This window comes from Dermacentor silvarum, chromosome 3, assembly GCF_013339745.2.
Source record: "Dermacentor silvarum isolate Dsil-2018 chromosome 3, BIME_Dsil_1.4, whole genome shotgun sequence".
Classification (NCBI taxonomy): domain Eukaryota; kingdom Metazoa; phylum Arthropoda; class Arachnida; order Ixodida; family Ixodidae; genus Dermacentor; species Dermacentor silvarum.
The window spans coordinates 167737232-167762116 of record NC_051156.1 but is presented as its reverse complement, the minus strand read 5'-3'; the positions used below and the strand labels follow the sequence as shown (position 1 = coordinate 167762116).

At 42.2% G+C, this 24885-nt stretch overlaps 1 protein-coding gene across 3 annotated transcripts in view; it reads left to right on the top strand.

The window, feature by feature from the left end:
• Positions 1-24885, top strand: part of LOC119446021 (G protein-coupled receptor kinase 1-like) — a 106995-nt gene that overhangs the window by 58782 nt on the left and 23328 nt on the right. Inside the window, exons 2-13 of one of the 3 annotated variants that reach the window (XM_037710330.2) lie at positions 1656-1732; positions 2652-2725; positions 9906-10007; positions 13789-13863; positions 16535-16596; positions 17865-17916; positions 19297-19388; positions 20245-20344; positions 20778-20859; positions 22306-22436; positions 24104-24198; positions 24276-24383. In XM_037710330.2, the coding sequence (XP_037566258.1) occupies positions 1656-1732; positions 2652-2725; positions 9906-10007; positions 13789-13863; positions 16535-16596; positions 17865-17916; positions 19297-19388; positions 20245-20344; positions 20778-20859; positions 22306-22436; positions 24104-24198; positions 24276-24383 (1050 nt within the window). Of the gene's footprint in view, positions 1-1655; positions 1733-2651; positions 2726-9615; positions 9759-9905; positions 10008-13788; positions 13864-16534; positions 16597-17864; positions 17917-19296; positions 19389-20244; positions 20345-20777; positions 20860-22305; positions 22437-24103; positions 24199-24275; positions 24384-24885 lie in introns of those variants that run through there. The other 2 variants (XM_049663823.1, XM_049663824.1) reach the window with 2 other exon arrangements.

Sequence of the window (24885 nt, the reverse complement as noted above, 5' to 3'; positions counted from 1 at the left end):
TTCGGTGAGGTACAATTTTGCATACTTTTCTTTAAATTCGGAATTTGAACTTGTGTGTGTGTGTGTGTGTGTGTGTGTGTGTGTGTGTGTGTGTGTGTGTGTGTGTGTGTGTGTGTGTGTGTGTGTGTGTGTGTGTGTGTGTGTATAATATCGCAAGTAAACCCCACAACAGTCTGCTAACACTGACGGGCGACGTATACTGGTGGTTTCGTTTTAGCATTCGCGTTTCGGCGGTGAGCCTGAGCTAGTTTCTGCAGCCGTTCTCTGGTTTGTGCCGTTTTCATCGCGAGAGTGGAAATAATTTCGGGAACGACGCGATAGCGACGCCTTTGCTGCGTCGTCGGGAGTCAGAGGGTGCGTTTCTTTTTTCTCTTTCTCTTTCTCTTGACGTCACACAAGCCATGCCAAAATGGCGCTCGCTGCTGGTGGGAAAGTCTAGAAAGACTTAGACATAACTATTGCAAATATCAATCTGGGTTACAACACAATTAATATGTGCGATGAAGCCATAACGATGATTGAGATCTTTATCGCAGAGTCGTGGTGTGATTGTAACACCGCCGTTTCGTCCACGTAAGCAGCTGATAAAGTTTTAGTACGTCGTGCCGTCGCCGCCTAATCGGTCGCTGCGAGGGCGTCAGCTGCTGCAATGTAGATATGCGACCTAATACATGGCATCCGAAATTAGGGGAGCCGCGCCAGCGCGCCTCGTTGACGATCTCGGAGGCTACGTCCAATACAGCGTTTCTCCTCAGCGTCTCCGGGTGAACAGCGGCGGTTGGAGGTGGCGTAGCACCTTCCGCGCTAGAGTGCTCACGGCGGCCACACCGAGTCTGGCGACAGCGCGGTTTATTAATGACCGTCATGATCACATTATTATTTCTTTACCTGCGTCATTATTTACGATGATTACAATTATTTATCACCCCATCTCTGTGTGTACTTACATAGCTACGATTCACTGTGATAAACATCAATAAAATGAATATAGAAATAAGATATTACGCAGTGCAAGCCAGAAGTATAATTTTGGTGTGTGAACTGCAAAGTTCTCACGCGTTTGCAGTTTATTTATTTATCAGAGTACCCACCGGTCCTTTATGGCATTACAGTGATGCTGCAGAGGAGATCAAAAACAAAAACTACTTAGTTGTGTCTCCCTAACATGAATTGTCACTGTTTTACCATTACCACCATTGGAGAGAAAAAAAAAAAGAGCCATCATATTTCTGAGTTGCCATGTCTTAGCAGCTTGGACAAAGGACCAAAAGGTGACTTGATGGAGCAAGTAATTCATTCAAATTGCAAACTAAGGATGACACGGCTGATTGTGAATTGAGTAGCTAAGAGTAGCTCATCTGTGATGTCTGCGGGGCTCTTATGATTGCCATGAGTCTGAGACATGTCTGCAGCTGAGACACGTCCGAAGAATTGTATCGGCGAGTATTATCAGCTTGTACTGAATGGCCAGGAGTAGAAAGCAGAAAAACAAATGTAGCGATGTGGCTTACAGAATATCGATGGAAGGTTGTTACGAGGTTAGGGTGTATCTTCATCTAATCTTTGTGGTTGTACTCTATGTGCTTTACTTTTGCTTCCACATATTGATGTTGCTCATTAAAACTGTTCTTGCTTGCTTTTTTGTGCCGTTGCAGTGTGCGGAGCGTTATGCACAAGCACCTTGAGAAAATGGGGGAAGTGACGTTTGACAAGATTTTCAACCAGAAGTTAGGTGAGTGTTTGTTTTTGTTTTGTGCTCCACTATTCTTGCATATTCTTTCTTGTTTTATTTCCCCCATCCCCTTAGGCTGCAGCATAGCTCTGGCATATGTCATGTGGTAAAAGCCAGAATTTATAACATGGCATACGCTAATAAAGAGCAACTTGCTCATGATCTTAATGATACAGCTTGCTTCGAAAGTTCTTTCTTGTTTGTGTCTCATGCAGGCATACAGATTTTCTTTAAGCTTGAGCATCATGTAAACCATTTTGTGAAGGCAGCTAAGAGTGACCCATTGATGTTTCACTGTTGTCACGTCCGAATCAATGGTCGCGTTAGTCGAAGTGCAGTAATTACTAGAAGGCTAGTTTCTCAGCAGATCAGTGGTTGAAGCACGGCTACGGCAGACCCAAGATCACTGAACGTGCTTGTTTGTCGACAAAAGCTGTACTCTCAAGAATCCGCCGTCATTTGCAGAATATAGCTGTTTAGTTGGTCAGCTTATAGTATTCTTGCGGTGTTGAGTGAGATAAATGCTTCCTTGTCTCACACCCATTGACCTTTCATCATTAACTTCCAAGTGCATCTGGCTGCACAGAGTGAAGCCATGCTTTCTTAGCGAGAAGAGGCAGCTTTGCTACGTCTGCTGCATTGTGCACCTCAGCGAGCCTGGCCTTTCTTAAAATTTTGTCCCGACAACATGGGCTCAGCTTTCCTGACAGGTTCTAGTTTTTCTCCTCTTTTGGCTGTCTTTTTTTTTTTTTTAGCTCAGCCAGCACCTGGTGCTGAAAAGTGCTCGTTTTTGACAGTGACCTGGCAGCACAAAGGGCGGTTGTTGTCGTGCTAGGCTGACTTTTTCCGCGTGACGCCCCCCAGACATCTGTCTTTTTCCTGTCCCGTTTCTCATCCTAGTGCGCTCTCTTCTTTCCAGGCTACTTGTTATTTAAGGACTTCTGTGACAACGTCTGTGACGAGCAGGTTCCTCAGCTAAGTTTTTACGAAGAGGTTGGTGTGTTTGTCTCATTTATCTCTCTCCCCCCCCCCCCCCCCCCTTGTCAGTTCTCGTTGCAGCTGGTGCATCTGGATGCACTTAATATCCCCATGCATGTAGGCGTGTTTGTGGTTGTGTGTCTGTGTATGTCTGCTGTGTGGGTGTGCTGCAGCAGCTGAAGGTATTGGTCTCACCAGAGTCTATTGTGAATTGTAAAAGTGTGTTTTTACCTGGTCTCAGTAATGACCTACAGTGCTGGCTTTTCTCTGTTGTACTCTCATCAGGAGACAAAATAGGTGGCCAACCATCCTTTGTTCTGTTTTGCACCTGTGAAATCAGATTGCACACCATTGTTTGGTCTTAGGATTACTTGTGCCATTTCATTTCTAATTGAGTGTTAACAGTGCGCAGACATGTGCACTGTTAACTCAGTTCACTTTACAGCATATGCTTGTGATGTGTAATGAACTTGGATACCATTTGAAATTTTCATCAGTGTAGTGAGTCTTTATTAAAATATTGCTCAGCCATGGTCCGTCGTGATTAATGACACGGAGAATGACTCTTGTTTATGCCTTTCGGGCCTTCTTTAAATGCCTCTGCAGATGCAGAAAATGCTAATAACCTCCTGCATCACACAATAAATTTGGCGTTGCTATTTATATATTATAATATATTTGTGTGTGTGTGTGTGTGTGTGTGTGTGTGTGTGTGTGTGTGTGTGTGTGTGTGTGTGTGTGTGTGTGTGTGTGTGTGTGTGTGTGTGTGTGTGTGTGTGTGTGTGTGTGTGTGTGACATAAACCTTTAGCCGCATTGCACGAAAGCCTCAACTCTCTATAACATTAGGGCTGCCAGCTGGATATCAGCATTCTCTCTAATGTTTAGCCTATTGCATTAATGTTCAAATTTCTAGTGTAACCTTAGAATTACTTTTTCAGTTATCTATTTGCTTTTGTTGGTGTGTCACTGACAAAAAGCAAAGATCAGGACAGCTTTATCAGTCTGCCATTTTAATGGGCCATTGGGACTATTTCTGTGGAGCAAGAAATGCTGCATTTGCTGCTGTTTTTTTTTTTTTTTTTACATTGGACAACATTATTTGTGTAAATATGACATGTTTATCAACTCCACGTTTAATTACTTTTCTTGTTTGCTTCGTATCACATGCTAACCTACAGTCATACATGCATACATACATACATACATACATACATACATACATACATACATACATACATACATACATACATACATACATACATACATACATACATACATAGCATATATGCATATTTATTTACAACTTTTGTCCGTAAAGTTCCGAGACTGAGTCCATTAAAAAAATGCGCTTTAACATTAAAATCATTTGTGCAGCACCCCTTCGAAATAGTCTCCCTTGCAGTCTATACACAGCTTCCAACGCTTCATGAGGTCTTGGAAACAGTTGGAAAATGCTTCTTTTGGCAGGGCTGTCAGCTCCTTTGTCTTGAATGGCCTCCACGCTCCCCATCCAGCGACCTTTTATGGCTCTCTTCACATGAGGAAACAGGAAAAAATCGCATGCGGAGAGGTCAGGCGAGTATGGCGGATAGGGAAGTACAGTAATGCTGTGCTTGGCTAGAAATTCCGTCACGCTGAGAGCAGTGTGCCGCCTTGCGTTATCGTGGAGAAGGCTCCAATGTCCAGATGCCCATAAGTCAGGGCGACGGCGTCGCAGTGCATCACGCATGTTTTGGGGCATGCGGATATAAAACTCCTGATCCACCGTCTGCCCTTGTGGGATGAACTAGTGGTGTATGACAGCACTGGCATCGAAAAAAGCTATCAGCATCGTCTTTGTTTTGGTCTTCTGTCGCCGCACCTTTCTCGACGCCGGAGAGCTTGTGGACCGCCATTCAGCGCTCTGCCTCTTTGTTTGAGGATCGTATTGAAAACGCCATGTTTCGCCTGCATCAATGATGCTGTTGACGAATGCAGCATCCTTCTCTGCCTCGGAGAGCAAATCACCACTCACTGATGCCCGCGTGTCCTTCTGGTCCTGTGTGAGGGAGTGTGGCCCAAGTCTCGCATTCAGCATTCATTTCCCCAAGTTCTCAAGCAAAATTTGGTGGCATGTTGTCTTACTGCGAGAGCATCCGATAGCATGCGGACTGTAATGGTGCGGTCTTGCTGTACGATCTCCCTGATCCGAGCCACATTTTCATTCCGTGAGGTTGCAGGGCTCCCCTGCCTTGTGTTGTCTTCCACCGGCATTCTCCCCGAAACGAACCTCTTGTGCCACTCAACAACTCGCGCCCTCGATAATGTCTCGTTGCAGTAAGCGTCACGAAGGAGCTCATACGTCTGTGTGGCTGTCTTGCCAAGCTTCACACAGAATTTTATGTTTACACGCTGTTCGAGGGGGATGTTCATCTCTCCACATTCACTCACAGTAGAATGCGCAGACGACTAGCGACAACATATTTTTCTACATGTAGTGCCATCTAGGTGCTGCCACAGCAATTAACATAAATAGCTCAGGTTAGCCCGAAAAGATGGCGCTACACATACGCACCAACATTTGTTTTAGGGAATCATTTCTAGAGAAGAAAATAAATCAGTCCCGAAACTTTACGGACAAAGCTTGTATTTATTTATTTATTTATTTATTTATTTATTTATTTATTTATTTATTTATTTATTTATTTTTTCATAATACCTTACAGGCCCACTGAAGGGCATTGAATAAGGGGGGTAACAGTTTCAACAGAACAAAAAAAAAATGTTAGCATCAAAAAAGGTAATGAAACAAAGGTTACAAAAAGTACAGTGTAACATCATTATACAGTATTATCAAAGAGCGTATTCAGGTTATCATGAAAAGTTGCGCAGTTTGACATGGATACGATGTGATCAGAAAGATTGTTCCAATGTGCAGTAGCGCGAGGCAGTGATGATGAGTTACTCATAAAAATGCCTGCGTTTGACCATGTATGCACATGAAACTGAGCAAGTTGTAAAGGTGTTGTGATGTGCGCACAGGTGCATGAATTGGCAGATGGTCACATTTATTGATATAAATGTACCTGTGAAACAGACAGAGAAGAGCGATCATGCAGCGAGTTTCTAATGACTGAAGTGAAATGTCTTTTTTTATTTGGGTAATGCTATAAAGATGGTCATACTTACGCGACGTGTATCTAGCTGCTCTATTCTGAACAGCTTTCAACATGCTGATAAGGTAATCCTGATATAGTGACCATGTGGATGAAACAAATTCCAGTTTCAGACAAACATAGGTTAGGTATGCTAATTTCCATACGTTAGAAGGTGTATTACGCAAGTTTCTACGTAGATAACCAAAGGACTGAGAAGCTTTAGTAGACACGTATGCTACATGCGTAGCCCAGGAAAGGTCAGGTGTCAGGTGGACGCCAAGATATTTGTAAGATGGGGTATTACCAATTATGGTATTATGAATTGAATAGTGGAACACCGATTTAGTGTGTTTATGGCTAAATGAAATAACTTGCATTTAGAGGCATTAAGGGACACCTGCCATGTTTTACACCAGCTATAATTAACGTTAAGATCGTTTTGGAGAGTAGAATGGTCATCGAAATATTTAATAGGGTGGTAGATGATGCAGTCGTCGGCAAACAACCTAATTGAGGATATGTTAGAGGGTAAGTCATTAATGTATATTAAAAAGAGTAATGGATCGAGGACACTGCCTTGAGGAACACCTGACGAGATGTCGCAAAGGTTAGATGAAAAGTTATTCACTACTGTAAATTGCTGACGCATAGACAGGAAGTTGCGAAGCCAGGATAGTGTTAAGGAATCTAAACAAAGGGCAGACAACTTGGAAATCAAATGGCAGTGGGGTACAGTATCGAAAGCTCTAGAGAAATCAAGAAAGAGGCAGTAACTTTGGTCGTTAGCGTTCATGTTAAAGTGAAGGTCAATCGTGAATTCAAATAACTGCGTGTCACATGAGTAGCTTTTCCTGAAACCATGCTGATTATAAAAGAAAAAGTGATTGGATTCTAGGTGAGAGTAGACATAAGAAGCTATCACATGCTCAAGTAATTTGCAGCATATGCATGTTAGAGAAATAGGTTGATAATTACCAGGCGAGTGCCTGTCACCAGATTTCAAAAGAGGAACGACCTTAGCAATCTTCCAGACCTTAGGCAGTTCGCCAGATGATAACGATTGGTTAAGCATGAAACACAGAATGCAACTACAAATATCTGTAGCATTCTTTAGCATTTTTGAGCATGTTATCGATACCAGATGAAGTAGAAATTTTAAGACTCGTAATCATGCTAGAGACTCCCTCGGCAGTGACGATGATTGGTGCCATGAAGGTGAAGTTTCATACTACGAAGTTTCAAATCATACAAGTCATAGTATGACTAGTATGACTAGTCATAGATTGTCATACATACATATCATACTAACTGTATTGAACATGGACATACAAAGCAAGGTAGACCGCAGAGGTTGACCTTGATTGTATTACTTTCTGACTTTCATTGTAGTATCGTGCCATACAACTTCTCATAATTGTATATACTTAATTTCTTCATGTGAGTGCATGTAGAAATTCGCTGCCAATGTCGTTTACCTCTCTTTGCCAATCTTATATTCTGTTTCCATGATATTGAATCTGGACCAGGTAGCCCTGTTATATGCACTTATACTGACTTTCTGTTGAATTTTTTTATTGCTTGTGGTGACGGGTACTAAGAAAAATGGCAAATTATGTTAGCACAATTTTGGACAGAATTTTGCGACGAGTCTGCCACTTCTTTTGTTGTATACTTTGAGATTGTGTTTTACAAGCCAAGCTGTGCAGACTACATTGTGATAAGGCTCAGTGTTGAATGAACTGTATTTTGCGAATTGTTAATCGACTGATAAAGCGATCTAGGCATATATTGAGTGCTTCTACATTCATGGCTGCAGATTATTGCAGGTAGGGCAATGCGTTGACACGTGAATTCTAAAATGGGGCAAATTTCAGTTCTGGTACAAAATGTCCCTGTAGTGGCCTTTTCGTAGTCAGTAGACAGCATTCTGCTGCATATTACACTTACATTTTGGCTGTGATGAATGAGACTTGCGTATTCATTCGATGAACCAAAGCTACAATTGTAACAAAATAAAGACAAATTTATCTCGTTAAAATGCATTGGCATTCATAAATGAGGGGTTAAAGAGCTCTTAGCAAATATCGTAGGGCAGGACATGTTATGTTTATTTGCAGGCATTGCTCTGGTGTAGCATTAAAGAAACGGATAGATTGCTACGGAAACTGATGCAAGCTCTGTCAGTGCTAGATGGAAGCATTCAAAAGTTTTTTTGGTTTTTAAAGTGATGCGCCGCTAGAGACATATGCCACTTGTGACAGGAGGTAAAGCCATGACGGATTTGACATTTGTTTGACTGAGAATTTGGCGGCAACTGCCATGGAACTTTCACGTTCTGTTTGCCAGCTGAGTTTATTATAATTTCTTTTTTTTTTTTCAGACCTGTCTAGAAAAATAAAAAAAGTGGCTTGTTTGTGGGGAAGAATTGGAAAGTGCGGGCTGACACTAGTGCATTGCCGGCACCTGTTTCTTAAGTGAAGCCGTTTGCGATAAAATGCGCTGGTCTGTTTGTGCTGATGAAAAACATTTAACCTTCCTTGTTTTTTTTATTTACTTGTTTGGGCTCTTTGACACCGTTATCACCTGACAAAATATTGGCAACAAATTTGCGAAAATGCAGAAAAAAGTTATGATGAAGTCATAAAATATTTAACTCTGAAAAAACCTCTCACTGAGCTCAAGCTCATTCATCGGACTTAAGGGGAAGATAAATAATGCTTTTCTTGCTCTTACAACTGAAATAATATTTTAGTTCATATTAAAAGTAAATGCCACATGTAAAACTTTTTTGTGGTTATAATATAAGGAATTGTCATGTTAGAAGGTGGTGTGAGGGGTGTCCCATGTGAGTAGGTGTGAACTTGTTCTAAATGACCACATTTTGTAGCACTGATACTTGCATGAATGTAAGAACTTTTTCTGAAGCTTGGCTGAGCTAATGCAGCAAGCTTTGGTATTTTTGCATGTAGAAAACCTTAAGTGTTAAAATTACCACTGGAATTGCTGAAGGACACAGCTAAAGAAAGCTATCATACTATAAGTATCACGGAAGCAGAGAAGACAAAAGCAAAAGGTTCAACAGGGGCAATAATCCAATTCTTTAGTGTCACAACTGATGTTTGTGTATATGCTATTCCATCCTTACTGTTAATTGGATTAGCCTTTATCGTTCATATAGTATGTTTGCCTTATCATCTTGCTCATATGATATTGAATTGAATTTGCCTTTATTTCCATAAATGTACAATTTATGGGGGATTTAAGGAAAAAGTTGCGCACAGCAACTTGACGGGCCTTAAAACCCAGTCTGAGGGCAGCAGCAGCAGGCACAGGCGTTAATTCAGGACTGACAACAAAAATACATTTGAATACAATGCAATATTGCCATATTGGCATGCACAAACCCCTCGACACCTTCCTTCCTGTCCTAATTGCAAGCCAGGCAGGCCTTGTATTCTATAATGTGCCATGTCTGGCCAGCATGACACGTTTCGGTGTATGTTTACCATCTACTGTTGCCTCTGGGATATGCTCTGTGGTGTTGTCAGCGTATGCACTTAGTTAACTCAGTAGCCAGCACACACATGCATTTGTTTTCCCTCGATCTGTGGTTCTTGTTTTGCTACCACTGGTGGACATAATTTTGTTTTGCATCATTTTAATGTGTGGTGAATGACTGCTTTAAATTGAGATGTGTGACCTAAATGTATTTCTATTGCAAGTTCCTTAGTTTTGAATAAACATCGTTTTGTTTTATTGAACTGCAGATGCTTTCAAAATGCCTCAAAACTTCTCAAAATGAGGTCATGGGACTATTGACACTTAAAATAGGGGTGTAAGAAAATTTTTACTAAAGCCAATAAGGGTGTCTTTTAAGGCTGACCAACTACTGGTCTTGGCAAGAGTAAATGCAAGTATCGACAAGGCAACACACAACGAACGGGTTTGCCATAGCAATGATAATGCCTTGTTCTTTTTATTGCTATACTGGCTAGCACAAGACTAGGTACAGAAACATTCAGGTTATGCTCATTATGCATTTTTTTTTTTTTTTCAGATCAAACGCTACGAGAAGCTAGAGACGGCCGAAGAGAGGCGGACGGCAGCGAGAGAGATCTATGACAACTACATCATGAAAGAACTTCTCTCACACACTCATGTGAGTTGCTCGTGGCATGTCTTCTGAGCTGTTTGACTTCGTTTTCAAGGTGACACAGCAAACGCAGTTCAGAAGTCTTGTTTTTGCCATGACCTACCGTGGTTGTTGTAGCATGTACGGTTGCTGACACTTGGGGTCGGAGCAGCAAATGGAGCATCAGGGGCCATATTTTCAACTGATCACTCTCAAGGATATCTCTTTTATTGTGCATTACAGGTAGCTGAATATGCCAGCGTACAGTATGTGCATTGCACCATTGCGATATCACACTGGTTGTCACGTCGCACAAGAGTGAAGGTATTCCAAGAGTGATCGATAGAGAATACAACCCCAGACCTTATTCATAAGAAATGGTACATTAGATCAGGATGTCTCACGTAGCTGAAACAGTGTGATGTCATTTTACATACCTTTCCTGGTATACAGCTGTTATTACCAACAGTTATTGTGGCATTTTCAACATGCCACGCAGTTGCAAGAGAACACACGGGGCATTGTGTTTCACCACAACTGCAGGAGTAGCTCGTATCGTGAGGAAGGATCGTAGTTCGTTTTTTTTTTTTTTTTTTGTTAATTTCCTTGCATATTCTTTTATTTTTCTTGACGATTGTTGGTGACCATAGTCCTAAGAAGTTACGACTTCTCTAATTGCGGGTGTGTTGCGCAAAGTGGTTTATCTGCCACGATGGATTAGTGGCTATGGCATCGCGGTGCTGAACGCGTGGTCGCGGTTGCTGCTTTTTAATGGGGGAAAAAATAAAAATAATATGCTTGGGTACATTGATTTAGGCGCTCATTAAAGAACCCCAGATGTTCAGAATTATTCCAGAGTCTCCCACTGCGGCGTTCATCCCCAGAATTAAAGTTGTTAATAAAATGGTTTGAGTTTCATGAAAAAAGAAAAATCATCGTGGCACTGTGCCAAAGAGGACGAATGGATATAGTTGCAAGCATCAACAAATGTTTAGTGTAATTAATGGCTGGAGGCCATCTGTTGAACACCAAGTGCATTTATGGTGGGTCTCTTCATGAGAAGATTGAGATGTTGAATTGGGTTGATCAATCTCAAGTTGCCGTCGCAGCATTACTAGGCTGTTGAACTTTGAATATACCTTCTTTTCAAGTTCACAGCTCTGGTTCAATGGCCACACCAGGCTTATTATTTGTGCTTCTCATCACAGTGAAATGTGAATGAATGGCTGGGCTGCTTGCTGCATCTTAATGACATCAAAGTTCAGCAGCTGTGCATGGGTACTTCGTACTTATCGTAGGCATTGTCTTGTCAAAGGGACAAGTTCTAGCTTGGTTCATGTGCCCGTATCCATTTCAAGAAGTGATTGGTCTTGCTGGAATCCAGAGATTACAGTGCGATCATTATTGAGATTGACTGTTTGAATGCCAGATTTTGCTGCAGCTGCTGGATTGTCTTCTGACAATAACAGAAATGCAGTATCCTGTTTTCAGCATATCTTAAATATTTGAAATGTGTTTACCTCTGTGTAAACATGCTTTGCTGCAATAGTTCGCAAGCCTTTTCTTTTTTTCATGAAAACTGACTAAAGTGCGGTGAATGGTTAAACTTGAATGAATAGAGATAATCATTATACATTGCATGTTATTCTGTATAGGTCTCATTGAATGTCTCATGTTGCATTAGTAATACTTCCTCCAGGAGGCAGTTATTGAAGCAAAGCATTGTCACATACACATATTATAGCCAGTGAGAAAGCAAGACATATGGTTTAAAGGAATGTCTTTGAGAAAATGTTGAGTCAGAGTGAACTGATGGAGACGTACTCTAAGGAGTTCGAACCATCACCTTTGCCTAGAGCTGAGCTTTGTAAGTGAGATGATGATGTAGGCTTATGATGATACCCAATACTGCCATTGTGAAAGGCTGTGTCAGCTCCGACCATTAAAGGGGCCCTGAACCACTTTTTATCGAACTCGTGCAATGCATTTGAATTTAAAATAGAATATTTCAGAAATACTTTGTCGCCAAAAGTACCTCAATGCGTTCAGCAGAAGCAAAGTTATTGACAATCGTACACCCCCTTCAGTGGTGTTTCCGATCCTTCTTCAAAGACATGCATTATGAAGGCTACAGCGGAGCGGAGCGTGCCCGCAACGCTCCGCCTACTGAACGTCACCGTCACGCGCAGTTCAAATTTCATTTTGGATGTTCACATAGACGAAACTACTTCCAATTATGGTGCCTACAATGTGTCAAACGTAAGCCATACGCGGTTGTCCTCAGCGAGCCGCAATGCGCTCAGCCAACAGACTCATCATGGCAGCCGGGGTACCTACGCTGCGTAGCAGACTGCAGCTACATGCAACTATAGTGTGTATGCACAGCGTTTGCTTTGTGCACGATGGGGCTTGAATGTGCGCTCGCGCTCCTGTGCTCCAGTCTGGCCATGCTGCGTGGTGCGGACCGGCTTTGTTCTGCACCAGCTTGATCGATGGATAGTAGCCACATACAACTTGAACATTTTGAAGCGCTATCAATAGCTCAGTACTGAAGCGAAGTCTGCCAGTGCGTCTAACGAGGAGCATCCAGGAGTGAGCGCGTGAGCGACCTTAAGTTTTGCATGGTTTGAGGCTAGTTGAGTGCTCAAAACTAGTCAAAATTAGCGAGACCCGACGGCTGTGACATCGATAAGTAGGGTGGGCAAAGTTGAATGCCTACGCAAGCAGCTGCGGCCGAGCGTTGTCTGCTTCTTCCGGAAGTATGTAATTATTATACAAATTCAAAAGCAGGTTTTCGTTTACTTTAGCTTGTTTATTAAACTATGTCAATAAATATACACAGTAACGGTAGGAAGAAGTGCACTGATCCAAACACTCTTCTTGATTGTTGTCAGCTATTGACCAATAGCAGCCACTTATGGGAATCTGCGATATTACGAAATAAACGTCCAGAAAAGAGTAGGGAAGCAGGCTTCTACTGAAAAGAGAGCTTTTGAGAAAAAGGTGACTGTGCTCTGCTTGCGAGCCCCACATACTGCGCACGACTGCACAGTTTGGCTGAGGTGTTCACAGCATCGTATGCTGTCTGCAGACTGTTTTTTCAGCAAGCCCAAGGGGTGGTTCAGGACCCCTTTAACGTTCCTTGCCTATAATTTGGAAATTTAAATTATGCATGGTCGACTACGGTTAGTAAAAAAAGTTCAGTATGTGTAATTTTAACACGAAAGAAAATGTCGCATAGATAACTTAATTTGATTTTCATATAGTTCATCGATGATACTTTTTTTCACTCCACTCTTTCCGTGCTATGCAGTAGCGTGACACCCTCTCTGTGCAGGCTTATGACTAAAAAAAAAAAAAAGCATGTGGTAGTGCTTGGCAGAGCATAGCCTCCAAGATTGCTGCAATAGTTTTTGTAATAGATCCCACTCATCAAAGGTAATTTTAATAGAGCTAAATTAATAAAGCTAATTTTAATAGAGTCATCATTTTCTCTGTAACTAAGTTATCTCTTGGCATAAAACAAACCTCGTGAGATTTAGGGTAATCAAAGATTCTAGATAGACCCGATGTGTGCCTTTTGTGTCCCTTAAAAAATAACAGTGGCTGCTAGCTTTTCAGCAAAATGTCTGCTGCCTGCTGCCGTATGTCATGTGCTGTGTGCTACCAGGTGATGCTGAGAGCTTGCTTGAGCTTAAGGCCGTGATGTTTGAAGAGAATACACTCACAGTCATAAAAGGGTGCTCAGTTTCAGCTTTGCTAATTCATTTTTCCATTCTCCCTCCCTCTCTCTTTTTTCATCTGACAGAATTATTCTCTCGAGTCCGTAGGCCACGTCCAAAAGTACCTCATGAGGAACGAAGTTCCTGTTAATTTATTTCAGGTAAGTTTTTGCTCTATTCCAAGAGATGCTTGTAGAATGGTCCTTGCTAAAAAAAAAAAAAAATGTGCAGAAACCATCGACAATGATTGTCAATGTAAGTCAAACGATTCAAGAAAGCTATTCACTTTATTAAAGGAATGGTGCCCTTAATGGCACATATTTGTTGCAGTGAGAATAAGCAGTGTTTATTGTTTTATTGCGCCATTCCATAAAGGACAGGGTTGTCAAACAGCACATTTGTCGACATAGATAGTATAAGTGGACATCATGTGTGTATCAAAGAGCCGTAATAGTTGGTGTTGGGCAATGAACTCGCCTTGAAACTCGGTTGCGCAAGCCATGCGCCTCTTGCTTTGGTGCCTTTGTGTCAGCCATAGTATCGGTCGTGAAATTCCAACCTCTGACCACCAACCACCGACTAAGAAAACAGGCAAAAGTGCCAAGGCTATTCACTTTAAGATATCCTTTTAACAGCGAAGCTGTTTAAGCCAGTCGTAATTTGTGGTGCGTAGCAAGAACCTACCAAGAAAGAAAATAAAATAAACTTTCTTGCCGAGGCAGGATTCGAACCCACGTACCCACGGTCCCAAAGCGAGCGTCGTAACCACTAGGCGATACAGCCACGCTTGCAGAACATGCATTTATGCAAACCATATGATTGCGCTTGAGCGTCGTCGTCATCGTTCACAGCTTGGCGCGTTCGTACGCTCGTGCTCTGCGAGGTGAAGAGGTTTTGCGTGCTATGAGAGAGAGACGCATTCACGGAGCGGGTCTATTGGAACGCAGTATCGGCATTGGAACGCGGTGTCGGTGTTGCAAGCTGCGCTGTGCAACACGCAGTGACGGCCGTAAGTCTGAGATGCGCGAAAAGAAATTATCATCATCATGAGTAATAAGATGAAAAGTTTGCGTGCACTTCCGGAAAATGCTGGGCTACGATCACCCAGCTTCCAGCTTCGCTGTTTCAAGCGTTGCGCGGCCGAGTGCAAGGTTATGCGTCTTTTTTTTTTTTTTTCATAGCGGCTCTGAATGCCTATATGCGAGTTTAAAAGTGTGTCGTGGTGCATTCACAGCAAGGGCTGTAATTTAGTTTCAACTATCAGATCTGTCCTGACTGTAATGCCGAGGCCAAAATGCAGGCTACTTACACTTAGTTGTCCTCTAGCAGAATACTATATACTTGCAACGTGATGGGCACAGAAAGGCAGGTCTGTGCAGTTTGATAGCTCCAGTTCTTCAAAATATTAAATTCTGAAAAACAAAAATATGTACCAAAATGTCTACAAGCAGCACAACACATGATTACAAGTAGTTTCAAAATAGTGATCATATTTAATGTTTCTTCCACTAAAAAAAAAAAGGGAAAATGCTTTCCATTCATCGTAGCATATAGATAATACTTTGTGGCTCAAGCATTAAAGCTCGCCATGTAGTAAGCACAAATAACACCTTGTGTGTTGATTATCCCTTGACATAAGGCACACTCAGTTTTTTTTTTTTTTTTTTCCCCGTGAGTTCTTGTTTATGTTCCAAATGCTGCAAGCCACTGCAGAGGCAACCGGAACCTGCTTGTATTCAGAAAGACTAATGGAATTGCATGCTGGAAGAATTGCTCCATACTTTTATATGTGCTCATCAGTCTATGGGAGCAATAATTGCATGGGTCGTAAAGAGGTGACCCTGCATAATGGTAGAGAATTATAGGTCTGGCATCGCTCCCAAGGCCATATGCACTCTCTAATTTAGCTCTGACCCGCCGTGGTTGCTCAGTGGCTATGGTGTTGGGCTGCCGAGCACGAGGTCGCGGGATCGAATCCCGGCCACGGCGGCCGCATTTCGATGGGGGCGAAATGCGAAAACACCCGTGTACTTAGATTTAGGTGCACGTTAAAGAACCCCAGGTGGTCCAAATTTCCGGAGTACCCCACTACGGCTTGCCTCATAATCGGAACTGGTTTTGGCACATAAAACCTCATAATTTCATTTTTTAAATTTAGCTCTGGTGATTTCTTTGTGCAGATACCTTGTCGTTGGGGCTCATGCTGTTCTCTCAATCCAATTGCACTGATATATATATATATAGTTCTTGTATTTTTTTTTTCTTGAGATGTTAATGCTTTCGAAGTTTCGAAAATTAGTTGTATTGGTAGATATTAGCTGGACTGTGTTGAAATGTGAAAAAGTGCAGAAATACTTGTTTGCTGTCTGTTTCAAGGAAAGTTTACCCCTGTATTCTGAAACCCATCCTAGCTTCAAACCCAGGCTTGACTTTAATGCCATAAACATGCCAAACCACAATTTGTTTTAATGTTAAAGTGTTTGTGTTGGCTACCTTGAATTTTGTTAGGTGGCATCTGGTAATGCAAATTGTACTGTATTCCAATTGATTTGCTGTAAAACAAAATATAAATATGGCATTATCCTGGGTTTGACGTTCATGCAAGCTTAGTAAGCCTCATGCAGTAAAAGGCATATAGTAGCAGAGGCTTGTCGGAAAATTTCATCACATTAATTTTCCGGCACTGCAGTGCAACACACAGTTGGCATTGAAAGAGACGTGCCAGCATCTCGTACAGCTAACCCTTGTCATGATGTGTGCCCTCCATGCCAGTGTGTTTCTATGTGTACTGTTAAGTTATTGCGCTCATTCTTGTCTTTTCATCCTTTCCAGCCTTACATCGAGGAAATTTTCAGCCTCTTAAGGGACGATATTTTTAGGAAGTTTATTGAAAGGTGCGTAGTGTCAAGCAATCTTTTGCATATGCACTCTTTCCGTCTTGGGGATGTTGCTTGCCTACTCACTCGAGCTGGTCGCATTTTGATGCTACTACATCATGGTGCACTGTGCTTGGCTCATGCCTGCTCGAGTTCAAACTTGAGTGAACTTGATTATTGTCATTATTTTTTTTATATGTTGGAAGAGCAGCCTACTTGTTACCTCTTGTGTGTGGTCGTATACAGTGTGTGGTCCACTGTTAAAGCGAACACATTTTCCCCTCTGGCAAGTGCACAATTGCTTGGCTTTTCAGTAGATGACTTGTGGTTGTTTGCACTGCCACCTTTCTACACACCTGTGCTGTATTTTGACATAGCTTCAGCCAGCACTCGCAACTAGAGTTCTGGTAAAGTGAGAGCCCCACACTAGAGTGGGTGTTAGCTCTAACATTGGACAGCATTGTAAATTACGAATCTTGTGAACAGGAGGAGACATAGATTAGTTGTACTGCTATGTTAGCTTACCCTGTCCAAAGTAATTTAAAATATTTGTAAAGCATAAACCAAAAACCTACACCCCTCTTTTCAACCCTTGGCCTCAAAAAAAAAAAAAAAAAGGATGGCGAGGGAGAATAAGTGCACGTAACTTGCCCAAATAACCCCTACACTTTCGGCAAAAAAAAAAAAAAAAACACTCCATAAATAAATGTGTTCTGCATGTTCAGTCATCACCACTTTCACTGTTGCTTTCTGCTGAAGTGTGATGTTGCCTTACGGCAACATGCTTGGATATCTATATAGCTGAAAGCAGAGTTTGCACATTGTCGCGCAAGCATTGCTTGCAACGAACACCTTTGACTGTATAAAATACCTTGGGATATTTGACACATTAAAGAGGCATGAGAGAGATAAAACCTAATTGTTGTGCAGCCTTGGTTGATGAGCAGGTTGCTGTACATTGCATACACAAAAGATTATTGGCAAGAGAAATTGGCATGTGAATATAGTACTATATTAAGAATGCATATGCTGTTGCAAACAGTATAGATTCCATGTCTTGACTGCATGCTCTTTAGGGATATTTGCTAGTCTTTGCATTAACACTCGGTATGTGATGAACAGTTTACATCTGTAAAGATGATAGACTTGTGCTCGATATTCCAATTTATGTTTCTTTTGGTGCCCCTTGATTGTTGGGAAAGGACGATTTGTGTCGATCACAGACTACACATTCAGTGAAAGTGTTCCGATTGTCACATTCTTGCCTTTCTCATTCAATGTTTCAGTGAAAAGTACACAAGGTTTTGCCAGTGGAAAAATCTCGAGCTTAATATTCAGGTGAGTTTTGCACCATTTTGTTTTAGTGATGTCGAGTACATTGCACTTGGCATTTGCTGATGTCATCTGTGGAAGAGAAACTGCAACTGGGGGGCATGTGTATCGTTGAATCTGCTTAGGATTATGGCCTTTCTCTGACAGAACGTTGTTAGGTTTATTGGGACAAAATTGTGAGATATAATTGAGTGGCATCCATTCTTGCCTTGGTCTTCTGGGTAGTGATGTTGACTGCCTCATGTTTGGTTGAGCCTTGGTGTTGCATTTTTTTTTTTTTCACACATACACACGTGCACACGCAAGCATATTCACCACACAAATCCACTATATTAGGCAAATGGTTGACAAGAAAACATTAGTCTCACATTATGATTATTATAGTGTGTTTAGGTTGGAATTTAATGTCAGGGCTTTGAAAACACTGGTGGGGCCCCACAATGTGCAATTAATGCAATTAATACATAATACTTTAGTTTATAAACATTTCAACTTTCATCTGCTTTTGTTCTGTAATAGCCTGGCAAACGCAAGAAAATGAAACATGTTCGTGTCATTTATTCATCCTTTAGACAACATATTATTTTGTATGCCTTTACTTGTCTCTGCTTCGTGTGATAAACGGGGTATTGCTCTAGCACAGCTACCATGTACAACATTTCCCATTGTGGCTAAAAGGTTCTGTCAAGCATTGATTGTGCAATGATTTTGCTGTTTATCTTTAAGAGGCTTGAGTTTCCAGAGTTGATCCCTTCTGTGCCTTCGGCAAGCTGGATTCGTCCATGCGTTTCTGGTGAAAACTGCCAATGATGAGCTCGGCCTGTCACGGGTACTTTGCATTTTCCAGCAATGCCATGGACGAGCCCAGTTTTGTCAAAGTGCGTAGTACTGCTTTTGGTAGATGGCAACACACAATTCATGGGTCAGCGCAAGCAGAAGCAAATTTATTTTTTCTGAGGAGGTAAAACGTGTTGGCAACTGGAATCTTTAAAAATAATTTGGCCATTATTGTTCAGAATTTGGAATAATAGCGGGGAGCGGGAGGGATTGATCCAGGGTATTCAGTCATGGTTTTTCTCTATTGTATCCATCACTGTGGCAGGCTGATTCTCACATATAAATTTTGAAGAGCGTGAAATGCTTTAGCACAGATGCCTAATTAAAGAAGGCTGTTGTGTTGTAGATAGACTCATTGTAAGGCCATTTCGAAACTATGACAATTAAGTTATCGCAGTGCTTGTATCCAGTGTTGCATCTCTAAATTCTTGTAAGAATTAGAATGCTTGCACCTTTGGTGCAAGACATGTTCTTCATGCATTGTTGTGTCATGCACGTGGTTCAGGAAGTGCGTGCATGTTGTGCCTCACCTGTGTGCTTGTTTGTCAGCTGACGATGAATGACTTCAGCGTGCACCGGATAATTGGACGTGGTGGATTTGGGGAAGTGTATGGCTGCCGTAAAGCGGATACAGGAAAAATGTGAGCACTCTCTTTGTGAATTTGGCTGGCACTGTCTTTTGGCGCACTGTTCATGATATCCTTTAATGAGAACCCAGATGGCTCCCAAAGGGCCTTGGAAAAAGGGCTTTGGAAACCACTTCAATCTCTTGTTCTTAAGGATATGCTGAAAGGCCAGTTTACTTAACTTGATTGAATATATTATACAGTATGTACGATCAATGGACAAATGAGAACTTCTCTGTCTTTTTTTTTTTTTTTTTGGATGTGTTGTATAACATACATTTTCAATCGGTGGGCTGTCAGCATGAGGGCAGCCAATGCCACTACATGTATCATGAGTCTCAATATCTTATGAAAATTTGCATGAAACCTGCCGCGGTAGCTGAGTGGCTATAGCATTGCATTGCTGAAGAAGAAGTCGCGGGTTCGATACCAGCCGCGACGGCTGCATTCTGATGGGGACAGTATGCAAACGTGCATTGGATGCACAATAAAGAAAAGAACCCCAGGTGGTCAAAATTAATCCGGAGTCCCCCACTACAGTGTGCCCCATGATTAGATTGGGGATTTCCTTGTAAATCCCCATAATTTAATTTGTAATTTTTTATTTCCACGAAAACTTGGAAGACGTCTCATAGGTCTGACAATTGCTCAAGCGAATGTTGAAGATTCATAAAGTTAACTCAAGTGAAGTTTGTATTGTTATTTCTTATTTGATATGCTTGCTTTGGAGACCGGGGCAGAACATAGCCTGCGCCACAAGCTTGGCTTTAGAGTAAATGTTTGGAGAGCTCTATTATCATGCTTTGTTATTTTCACTTAGAATAAACTGTGCTGTGAGCATTGAGAATGATTTTGTTTTCTTTCTGGACAGGTATGCGATGAAGTGTTTAGACAAGAAGCGAATCAAAATGAAAGTTGGAGAGACGCTAGCATTGAACGAGAGGATCATGCTTTCTTTAGTCAGCACAGGGGTGAGTAGAGAACCTTAGTCACCTCATTTTACAAAATGTAAACCTCATGCAGTGAGCACACTAACATCTGTTAGCTGTTAGTCTGCTTGTTAGAACTTGGAACACCATGAGTGAGCATAATCCATGATTCACATACGACTCTTATAATTTGTTTATATAAAGTCAAGGCAAATTTACCACTTAGATTCGTGGCAGTGGCAGGGAATTTTAAAAAAGAGAAGGAAAAACTGAGCTTAATATGTGAGTACTTTTACATCACATGCTACATCATTGTTGCGGTGAAGGAGTTTATCTGCAATAACAACTTACAAGTCTTATGCAGTATGTTTACTTTTAACAGGCATCGCCCTTTTGTAATTTGCTGCATCATGTTTGAAATTGAAAAGCTACCGTTTTTTCTTGCTCATTCCATTCTTCCCACTTACTCCCACAGGAGGACTGTCCTTTCATTGTGTGCATGACATATGCATTCCAAACGCCAGACAAGCTGTGTTTTATACTGGATCTTATGAATGGTAAGTATTGCATTGTCATAACATATCACTAAAGAAAAAATGTATTAGAGGCAACCACTGTGGTGATCATGTGTATTGGGCATGTCACTTGGAAACTAGTGTCCCTAACTTTTTGATGACGCTGAACCATGGTCAGATTTTGCAGAAAGACGATGGCTCAATACTCTGCCATGCTTTGCTTCTGCAGGCTGCACAGCAGAGTAGGTCGAGCCCATTTTGGCCATCAAAAGAACAGAAAAAAAAATTATGGTACCAAATGTCGCATGGCTAAGGGAGCTTGGAATAGGTGGCTCTTCTTTAAGAATGGTAAATCAGCGCCAAAGACACAGATGAAAGGAAGTTGGGAGACACACACACTTCCCTGTGTGTCCTAGGTCTTCTCTTCGTCGATGTCTTTCATGCTGCTTTGCCATTTTTAATGTCAAACCAACTAGCACAAGTTCCATTGGCTCCATTGGCTCCTTTCCATTCTGGCTTTTCTTGCCATCGTATTGACTCATTTGTGCTCACATTTCATGCACAGGTGCACTTTTGTTTAATACCATGTCTTGTCCAGAATAAATCGGCACCTGTTCTGCGGCGTTTCTGGTCTGATAAAAAACAAAAGTAATTTTCTCAGTGAGATTATCGGCAGTAGTGTCTGTTCTAGGAACTCTGGCAATGGACAGCACCACTTTTCCTTCCCCAAGAAAATCAATATTTATTGTCTGGCTCTGCCGCATATGGCGTGTACTTCCGATTTATTCTGAACGTAACATGCAAGCGCTGTATTCAAATGTTGCACTAATGGAATTGTACCACAAAATACCACTTCTGTGCAAAATTTGATCACAAACTAGGCAGTGCTTTATCAAGGAGTGCCATTTATACCACACCTCATTACTGACACAGTGCTGAGTACATAACACTGTGCCCATTGGGCTGTAGCTAGTGCGGACACCCTCTCACATTGGTGTACCTGGAGGAGCCCCCGACTAAGTTGACCATACGAATTCTTGGAAATACACTATGTGGAGGTGGCTTCATGAAAGGAAAATTGTCTAACTGCTGTTAGAATGCTACAGGGGCGAACTTATGCAGATTTATTTATTTATTTATTTATTTATTTATTTATTTATTTATTTATTTATTATTTATTTATTTATTTTGTTGTCTCGGAGCAATGCTCAGGCTATGAGAGGTGTTGTGGCGCAGTGCTCAGGATTTTGACCACCTGAAGTTCTTTAACGTCTGCTCCGTACACCAGCATCTTTTCATTCCACCCCATTGGAATGCAGCCGCCATGACCGGGGATTGAACCAGGGACCTTGTGCTCGTTAGCAGAATGCTTTAATCGCTGAGACGTTCTGCAGCTATGTAGATTTTCATACACGACCCACACACATGACAAAAGAGCAAGTCTGTGCTCATTAAGTGTACCGACGGCGATGTGTCATTCGCTTGCAGGGGGGGACCTGCACTACCACCTATCTCAGCATGGGGTGTTCACGGAGCAGGAGATGCGGTTTTACGCAGCCGAGGTGATTCTCGGCTTGGAGCACATGCATCGGAGATACGTTGTCTATCGGGACCTTAAGGTGAGAGACCTTCGGCACTTGGTGGAGCCCCATTTTCAGCAGTCCGCTTCTGCATTCTTTTTACCTTTTGTGCAGTTTCTTGATTGTGTGGGACAGCTAGATCACAGAAGCTAACTTATACGCAAAATGCAGTACTCTGAGATGCTCGGTACCTGGAGGGTTTGAAGGTGTGGCTGTGGATGTAGCAGGGACCTGGTAGCTGTGTTCACACGTAGTACTGTGTAACGTTGATTTTCTTAGTGAATGTGATCTCTTAAGCAGTTGGTTTCAGCACAAGGGGCACTGGAAGCACATGCTCGTACCTGACATATGGTGTAACAGCGTTTCTGTAGCATCAACCGGTGCATCGCTAAACGTGCAATTCAGAGCAGTTAAGTGTGGCACATAAACTGTTTGCATGAAAGATTGTTTTGATCGGAGAATGACACTCGTCAAGTGCCTATAGCTCTTCAAAAAGAGCACCGAGGACATACCGTATTTACTCGGTTTAACGCGCCCTCGATTGTGACCGCACCCGTTTTCCGTGACCAAAAGAGACGAATGAAAAAAATCCTTTACAGTACCGTGCACCTCATGCTTTCATACAGAAATACAACTTTCTCTCATTTGGAAAAACAAAGATTTACTCCCAATGCACTAAAGTTGTGATGAATAAAAAAAAAGTCGCAGTTTCGGCCAAAAGGCGAAGCATTGATTGCGGTAGCAAATTAGTTGACAGGTGTACGAAGTAAGGATAGTAGTTTTATCGGCCATATAAACTTGTAAACATTCGCTTACTAACTAAATTAACAGGCGTGGTGTCACACGCACACAAGCAAACATGAACGCATCTCACTTGATGACCGTGGAAACTCGTCGTCTAATTACTGCAGTGACGAAGCGCAGCAGCAGCAGCGAGCAAATTGACCTTCATGCTAGCACGCCTCTCGCTCCAACACGAACTATAAGCGTCGAAAACACAGCATGCGGCGGACTCTCTCCCTGTAGCAGATCGCTTTCAAGATAGAGCCAAGGCGGTCGTATCGCCGAAGTGGGTTGTCACAGAATGCATTCTGCTTTGGTTCACTGAAACCCTTCCGCGTTGCTTTGCTGGCAAAAATCCTCTCCTTCTGTTTGTGCCAGTCCCGCACGCAAGTTTCGGTTTCTCCGAACGCCTGCGATGTGGCCAGATTTCCGTCTGTCTCCGCACACATGATAACTTTCCTTTTAAATGCGGCATCGTGATGAACTTGGCACTTCGTGCTGATAGAGCAAACGCAGAAAACGGGAAGACGGACAGTAGACTAATGCCTAAGCAAGCATATGAGCCCAGCTATGGAAGCTAGGCTCAAAGCCCGTACGAGGTAGATGTTTTGATATGCTGATGGCGATATGGTAACGCAGGTTTAGGGTCGTACTTGATTCTAACTCGCGCACAATTTTTTATTTTTACTAGAAAAAAATTGCGCATTATATTCGAGTAAATACGGTAGTCTGCATTTCTGATAGCTCCTTGCTGTCATAGCTTTGCTGCACTTTGCAGCCAGAAAGAAAGTCTTGAAGTAGTTTGGTAGTCTGAGGTACATGGTTGCATAAATTCTTTGTTCAGCATTTCTGGCTGATTACTTTTTTCTCCCTGTTTGCTTATGTGTGAGCCTCTCATGAAAGGTTGCATTTTCATTACACAGCCGGCCAACATCCTTCTTGATGAGCATGGGCATGTACGGATATCGGACCTCGGTTTGGCCTGTGATTTTTCGAAAAAGAAGCCCCATGCTAGCGTGTGGGTATCATTTCCTCTTTCCTTTGGCTTTCTTCATTTCCTTAGGCCGTACTGACGTGTGTGCGTCTGTCATGCAGGGGCACCCATGGCTACATGGCACCTGAAGTGCTCTCCAAAGGCACAGCCTACGATTCCAGTGCTGACTGGTTCTCGCTAGGCTGCATGCTGTACAAGCTGCTCAAGGGGTGAGCCACTTGCGGCTGTTAATCTTTAGCTAACGAAAATGCAGCCAGCATTTTTAATGCTAAGAGCTTCCACTGGGCATCCTGACATTTTTACCACCAATTTCATGGACGGGAACAAATGGCGTTGTAGCGGGCTGCACGTACAACTCGCACTTGGCAGTTTTGTAGGACTTCAGCAGCTGCTTTATAGCTCTCGGTAAAGCTTTGTGAGGTGCCTGTACAGTGCTCCCGCTCCTGCGCCAAATGTGCCAAATTGCGCCAAACGAGATTTCCTGTGCCATCCTGATTTTAAAAAAAAACATGATTTTGCGCCGAAATGTGGCAAAATTAGCGACTGCGCATTACGTGTGTGGCCGCAGTGGTCTGCAGACGTGCATAGCACACATGACTGAAGTGGCATGATAAATCGAAATTCACGTCATCGATATGTCGCCGACCGATAATTTGGGCTCGACGGGGGCCACCTAATTGTCCAAATAATCGGTAGTCGGAAATATCCAAA